General features: G+C 41.8%; 2 protein-coding genes across 2 annotated transcripts; both read left to right on the top strand.

The window, feature by feature from the left end:
* VTN00DRAFT_7481 (uncharacterized protein) lies at positions 1 to 1272 on the top strand (the record flags this gene model as incomplete). Its single annotated transcript, XM_069434229.1, has 4 exons — positions 1 to 60; positions 163 to 227; positions 303 to 320; positions 378 to 1272. The coding sequence occupies 4 exons, from the start codon at positions 1 to 3 to the stop codon at positions 1270 to 1272; spliced, it is 1038 nt and encodes a 345-aa protein (XP_069287531.1).
* Positions 1273 to 6561: 5289 nt separating this feature from the next.
* Positions 6562 to 7557, top strand: VTN00DRAFT_7480 (uncharacterized protein; the record flags this gene model as incomplete). The annotated part of the gene is made up of 2 exons (XM_069434228.1): positions 6562 to 6801; positions 7396 to 7557. 2 exons carry the CDS (start codon positions 6562 to 6564, stop codon positions 7555 to 7557), a joined length of 402 nt encoding a protein of 133 aa, XP_069287530.1.
* Between the last annotated feature and the right edge of the window lie 237 nt (positions 7558 to 7794).

The following is a 7794-nucleotide window of genomic DNA, read 5'->3' as shown; positions in this document are numbered from 1 at the left end:
ATGGCGCGTCAGAGGAGGCATTCGAACGCCTCCTCCACCTCGTCTCCAGAGCAGAACCAGGTAAGCAAACAGAGGCGCGAACTGTGAACTTCCTCACGGCTCCAGATGCATAGTCTACTGATAGAGCAATCGAACTTACTTGCTTTGTCATGCGCCATTTAGGAACTGGGAAGCATGTATGATTACCTCGCAAAAGTTATCCTGCTTGGACCAAGTGGAACTGGAAAGTAGGTTGCTGAACAGCCGGGCTGTACTTATCCAAGTTGAAATGAAACTGTTACTGATACTCCACGAGCAAACAGGTCCTGTGTGCTTCATCGGTTCGTTAAGAATGAATGTACAGTTACGATTCCTCATTGACTGCTATCATGTTGAAGGACAATCGCTGAGCGGATGTATTGTGTTTATGCAGGGAGGGTGCTATCGTCGCAAACCATCGGTGTCGAATTTTCCTCCAAGATTGTCAAGATAGGCACAGGACCACGACGGAAACGGATCAAACTGCAGCTTTGGGATACAGCAGGCACAGAACGCTTTCGCTCTGTTTCCAGATCTTATTATCGCGGAGCTGCAGGGGCTATACTCATATACGACGTCGCATCGCATACCTCTTTTAGCGCTCTCCCGACCTTCCTCATGGATGCGCGTGCTCTGGCCTCTCCGAATCTTACAGTTATCTTAGCTGGGAACAAAATGGATCTCGCGGCCGATTCACTGTCGCACGGCGAATTTATCGACGACGTCCTAAGAGCTCCGCCGACTCCATCAAGCACCTCTAGCAAGCAATCATCCTTCCCATTTGATTCTGGCGGCTCAGTCCGCTCTGTAAGTGGGCTTGGTGGAGGAACAAAGATGAGAGCAACAATTGCACCGCAAGGTCGGGAAGTCAGTGCTGAGGAAGCTTCTCGTTGGGCCGCTAAGTCAAATATTCCTGTAGCTGTTGAGGTCTCTGCCCTGTCTGGGGAGGGAGTAGATGAACTTTTCAACCGGCTGGCCCGGATAATCCTGACAAAAATTGAGCTTGGAGAAATCGATCCAGACGATCCACAGAGTGGAATCCAGTACGGTGACGGTGGGACGTGGGGGCTCGGCACCAGCGATGGTGGAAGTATCAGAAGCGGGATAACATTAGATGACAGCACCGCTCAGCCTCCAAGAAGAAATAGAAAGCGGGCAGGAACTAATAATAGCTGGATGAATGGTGTGAGAGAATGGGAAGATGTATTTCGAGTAAGCGGCTCGAATCAGAGGAGGAATGGGAGATGTTGTTGAGTCTTTTTGATTCGATGAAGCTTTCCAGAGACGAGGGACCGAATCACCTATCCCACTCCAAGTCTAATTCGCCGGGCTATCTACCTACCCATAAAGGTAGGCTATCGGTCTACTGTCGTCTTGTCAACATTCCCCGGCTTTTGCTATATGCTGTTTGGTACGATACCCTTTGGCACTCGTTTTATGAATATCTGATGATCTTTGTTCACATATTCAGGCTCTGTGATAAGTGACATCACTTTTTGGGCACCGTTACTATCTGTGGGGCTGTATTATTATTATTTAATCAAGTTTAACATCCATATAGAGCCTTTCAGCTATGACAGACACCTCATCCTGGGCAGCAGCTAACTGCTGCCCCTGTACAGTTTCTAGGGATCACCCTGCTAACATCTAGTAATTCTGAACCTTTTCCTTGCCTGAACCACCTATATTATGCAGAGGCATTTGGGTCTAAGCCCTCCTTGGTGGTCCTTTGCTGTCTGGGTATCACCTGGGTAGGCCTCCTGGCCACTCAGGCTACCCACCCCCTTAACCATCTCCCACTTGTTCTGCTGCTTCCACTCCTTCTAACCCATGTTTTATTGTCCTGTTGGGCACTCTGTGCTTCCCAGGATGCTTCCTGTGGAAAACAATCTATAGTGGTGGTTGCCAGGAACTCCAAAAGGCACTTAGTTGCCTGTCCATTGCTAAAGAGCCTTCCTTCTGGGGCATCTTCTGCTGCTGTTGGTACCAGAACCTTAGCTCTAGCTAGGGCCTTATAGAAGACTGTTCTCTGCTTCTTTCACTGTTGACACTCAAATAGTAGGTATTGTACTGTTTCCTTAGATGCCTGGCATGCCTGGCAGGCAGCTGAGCCTCAGGCATGGATATGATGCAAGTAGGAATCTATTGCTGCATGTCCTGCTTTCAGCTGGTAGTAACAATATGCCAGCTTTTTAGAAACTGCAGCTACTACTGAGTCCTGACTCTATCCATAAGTTGCTTGATAGGCTCATTAGGTGTTCAGAGATCAGTATGCCAGTATTTTATTAAGCTATATAGTGTATTGTGCTCTACTGGCTTCTGTAGCTAATCACTTTATATATGCTAGTGTGATCTCTCTGAGCCTTGTAGAGACTTAGTGGCTGCCTGTTTAGCTGCCTGGTCTGCTATCTCATTCCCTTCTATATCCTTATGTCCTGGTACCCATTGAATAGTGATCTCACAGCTCTGTCAGTATAGATATTGGGCTGCTATATGTGCTTGCTGGGCTAGAGACTGGCCAGGCCCTGCCTCTATATGCTTAAGCTGTGCAATTACTGCCTGTAAGTCTAGTAGAACTCTTACAGAGCCTCTGCTGTGTAGTCTATAGACTAGTTTCAGAGCCAATACAGCACCTACTAGCTCTGTATTAAAGATTTCTTTCTCTTTACTGAGTGGGAGCTCTTTGGTTTGCCATATCTTTTAAGAGTTCTTTTAGGCAATGCCAGCACCTACCTATCTATTCACTAGCTGGAAGCTATCTGACCATAGAGATAAGTCTTGACATAGGGCATTTGCCTCTCTAATAGCTTTCTCTAGAGGTAGAACCTTAATTCTGCCTAGAAAGATACTGTAAAATACATCTACTACATCTTTAAAACCTTCAGAGAGGTCTATCTTTAAAATAGCTGCTAGCTTACTAGCTAGATGCTGCTCTAGACTTCAGAGACTCTGAGATTCAGCTCTGTTAAGAATCTTTGCTTATCTTCAATTATCTATAGACTGCTTCTCAGATTGAGTATATTAGTCTCTCTCTCTAAAGCCTACTGAAAGAATCTGCCTAGCTGAATAGTCTCTAGATAGTCTAAGTAGTCTAAGAGTATAGCCTCTCTGCCTAGTATCAAGTACTGCTTCTGCTGGGTCTAGTGCTGCTTCCTTTAGTAGTAGTTCTAATAGTATTATTTGCAGCATGCTAGTAATTGCTTATGCTTGTTAATTGACTAATTATTGTATTTCTGCTAAGCAGTTCTTCTGGCCTTGCTATTATAGCTCTGCTTTATATAGAGCTACTGCCTGTACTACTGCAATCTGAATTCTGTATATCAGACCTGGTGCTAGGCTTTACTTTCAGCACAGAACTTTTACCTGTGCTTCTGCTTTATAGATCTTTTTTAGATATATTTAGTAGTAAGTCTTTAAAGTTAGACTACTATTAAGCTATATTTCCAGCTATTAAGTGGCTTTATAATTAAATAATACTTGTGACAGCGCGGCAGACACCTAGGCGGTAAGGTAGGCAGTGTTGAGCATTCCTTGGTCTCTGGGATACTGCCAGTCCTACTTATCTATATATCACATTACATAAAGCCCCACAAATCCTTTCCTTTCTTTTCCTCTTATGCTTTCAATTCTGTATGATAAGCTACCATAGTTTTAGCTAATAATACTATAACTGAGTGCCATCATATAATTGAAAGTATCATATTCTCCCTTCTTTAACTATCCCTTTAGTCTGAGTGTAGATCAGACTGGCTATTATTGCTTAGCCTCTTCATATATTCTATATACTTATCAGACTTGACCTGAACATCAACTTTAAAGACAATCTCTCAACTTGATTATTACAGAACCTGAATTTGAACCAAATCAAACAGAATGATGTGTGAGTCAATCACTATTAAGAAAGGCCCCTCTGGGGAGAGATGCCACATCTCAATTCTTCAAGACCCCCAGAACCAAGATGGTGAACTCCCAGAAGAATGGGAGATAACCTATAAGCAATTTGACAAGCTTATTAAATAAGACAGGAAGGCCCTTTATAAGGCCATTTTGCACACTTTTAATAGAGTATTTAATAATCATAACAAACTGCAGAAGAAGGTTAAGGAATTAGAACTTAAGCTTAGCACCCTAAAGAATAATACAAATAAGGAGATTGCTGAGAAGGATAAATAGATTAGTTGGCTTATAGCAAAATATAAGGACTACAAGAAATAGATTATTTAGATGCTTATATAATAAGGAGCCAGCTCAGTCCAGGGGACCTCTACATTAGAAGCCTTTTACAAGTCTACTAAGTTGCCAGATCCATCTATTCTGACTGATAAAAAGGACCTAAAGTTTAATAACTGGCTTTCAAAGATAAAGAATAAATTGCTTATAAATAAAGACTACTATCCAAATAAAGCTATATATATGGTATATATTCAGAACTGTATAAGAGGCACTGCTGCTGACTATCTTGCACCCTAAATTTGCAGAGAGGCAATCAACTGCTTTAAGACTGTAGATAAGATATTCTGCCATCTTAAAAGCATCTTTCAGAATCTAAATTAACTTAATAATATAAAATTCCAGTTCTACTAGTTGAATATGAATACTACTAACTCTTATTATAACTTCTTAACCAAGTTCCTGTATCTTGCAGGCAAGGCTCAGATCTCTAAATCTGAATATAAGAAAGAGCTGTTCCACTAATTAATCCAGAAGCTGCAGAAGATGACAGTAACTTACCAAATTAAGAATACAGTCTTCTTTAAAGCATACTTAATCTGCTATTTGCAGATTGCTAGCAGCCTGCAGTAAATGATAGAGTAAAAACTAAAGAACCCTAACTGTGGTACTATTAAGAATTAGTCAACTTCTAAGAAGTGTGGAACAACCCCTGCTATCTTAAACCCCCAAAGTGCCACAAGGAAGACCACTGATAATAAGCATAAGAATAAGCTTATAAAAGAAGAACACTGCTTCTATTATAAGGGAAGGGGGTATAGAGCTGCTGACTGTCCCATTAAGAAGTCAGCAGTAGCAGACCAGAAAGTGCTAAAGATGATTAAAGAATCTTCTGATATAACAACCAACCAGAAGGGAAAAGAAGAATTCTAGGAGAAGTCTCCTTCCTAGGGTATAAGTATTAAATCAATCTTTCTTTATTAGATTTAAGCTGACTATTAGGTGGGGAACACTTTATAGTATCTAGTCAAGTTTCAAAAAATGGATTAAGCATTATGCTTAAAGTATTAGTTGATTCTGAAGCAAATAGATTCATATTTATCAACACCCCAGTCACTATCAATATGGCTAAGTCTTTTCAGATAACAGTGGTTCCTCTCAACTCTGACTGTCACATCTATGGTTATGATGGCAAGACTGAAGAACAAATTATACACACCATCATACTGTATCTAGCAGTGGATGGGCACTGTCAAGCTAATATGCCTATGCTGATTGCCAATTTAGGTCAGCATGACATAATACTAGGATAGAAGTGGTGTGAGAAGCATAATATATGGCTGGATATGTGCAATAGGCACCTGGTTTAGCCCAACCAGCACCCAGAGATTGATAGGATTTACCTGGCCTGTGAGAAGATTATGCCCCAGGTAATTCTAAAACAATCAAAACCTGACCCCCAGCACCAGCAGGATGCAGACTGTCAGGATAGACTAATAGCAATAAAGGATAAGACAACTCCCCAAAGAAGGACCCCAACACCAGAACCTAGGTATCAACCCCCATACAGTTTCAACATATATAGGCATTCAGGCATGGCAAAGATGAACTGTGCAATCCAAGGCAGGAGTCCTATTGTGGAGCAACACCAACCCCTATCATCTAAAGAGCCCCTGAAAGAGCTGCCTAGGATCAATATTGCTCTAATTGGAGCTGTGGGTTTCCACCAAAATGCCCAGCAGCATAAAAGTGAGGTCTTTCTTACAAGCCTTTATAAGATTAATTAAATTATCAAAGAAAAGATAAACCCTGCAAGCAGTGACAATAATGAAGAGGATTTAATTAATTCAAATCTGCCAGCCCAATATAGACTATGGAGGGATATCTTTTCCAAGAAGGCTTCTGACAAGCTGTTGCCTTACTAACTGTATAATCATAAAATTAAACTGACTGATGAAAATACCCTGAGATATAGCCCCCTATACAAGCAGTCTGCAGAAGAATTAGAAGTCATCAAGAAGTACTTAATGGAGAATCTGGATAAGGGCTTTATAGTCCCTAGTGGAGCACCTTTTGCATTATCTATACTGTTTATCAGAAAGGCTAATGGAGGCCTATGCCTCTATATGGATTACCAAAAGCTGAATAGTATCATTAAGAAGAACCAATACCCCCTGCCATTGATTGATAAGACTTTGGAACACCTAAGCCAGGCAAAGATGTTTACCAAGCTGGATATCCAGCAAGCTTTTCACAAAATACAGATGAACCCAGAGTCAGAAGATTTGACCATCTTTTAGACCTGCTATGGCACCTATAAGTATAAGATGATGCCCTTTTGACTCACCAATGGACCTGCTATCTTTCAGCACTATGTGCACAAATGACCTCTTCCTTGATTACCTGGACCAGTTTATGACAGTGTTCATCAACAACATACTAGTCTACTCAGAGAATGAACTGGAGCATCAGGAGCATGTTATTAAGATCCTGAATAGACTGAGAGAAGCAGAATTGCAGGCTGATATCAAGAAATGCAAGTTCCATATCACCCAGACCAAGTACCTTGGCTTCATTGTGGGCACCAATGGAATAGAGATTGATCCTAAGAAAGTATCAGTGATTAGAGACTGGGAGCCCCTAATCACAGTTAAGGGGATGCAGTCTTTTCTAGGCTTCTGCAACTTCTACTGGCAATTCATTCAAGATTATAGCTGCATTGCCAGGCCCTTATTTAACCTTATATGGAAGGATATGCTCTTTAACTTTAACTCCCAATGTCTGCAAGCATTTAAAGAGCTTAAGAGACAACTTATATCTGCCCCAGTACTGATCCATTACAGCCCCCATTGGCTCATAAAGCTAGAGATAGATGCCTCCAATAGAGTGGTTGCAGGAGTGCTTTCCCAGTTGGATATTGATAGAGACCAACAGTGGCATTCTATGGCTTACTTCTTAAAAATAATAATATCTGCAGAATATAACTATATAATCCATAACAAAGAGCTCTTAGCCATTATCCAGACTTTGGAAGAGTGGTGACCAGAACTGAAGGGCCTGCAAAAGGAAGACCCCTTTAATATCTTAACTGATCACTGGGCTTTGGAGTACTTCATAACAACAAAGATGTTGACCTCTCAGCAAGCCAAATAGGCAGAGTACCTAATCTGATTCCACTTCCTCATTCAGTACTGACCTGGCAAGCAGAACCTGTTGGCCAATGCCCTATCCAGGCAGCCAGTGATGGTAGAGGCCCAGAATAGCCTAAAGAAGGAGTATCAGACCCAGCAGCTTCTGAAGACTGAATGGCTGGACCCCCAAATCATGCAGGAGATAGGGATCTCTCAGACAGAACTGGTATCAATATAGGAAGAACTGTATCTAGCAGACTACTTACTACAGGCCAACTAAATTTATAAATCTCTGGCAAACTTCTGTGCTGCAGCCACTGAAGGCCAGGCCCTCTAATCCCTAGAAGAAGGCCTACTTCTGTATATCCAGAATTGACTGATTGTACCTGAAGAAGGAAACCTCCAGACAGAGCTTCTGAATAAGATATATTAACAGGCTTCCACTGCCCATCCAGGAAGAAATAAGATAAGGAAG

Source organism: Thermoascus crustaceus, assembly GCF_041956765.1.
Source record: "Thermoascus crustaceus strain CBS 181.67 unplaced genomic scaffold VTN00scaffold_4, whole genome shotgun sequence".
In the NCBI taxonomy this organism is placed as follows: domain Eukaryota; kingdom Fungi; phylum Ascomycota; class Eurotiomycetes; order Eurotiales; family Thermoascaceae; genus Thermoascus; species Thermoascus crustaceus.
Note: the sequence above shows the minus strand (reverse complement) of the source record. Positions and strands in the feature narration are given on the sequence as shown.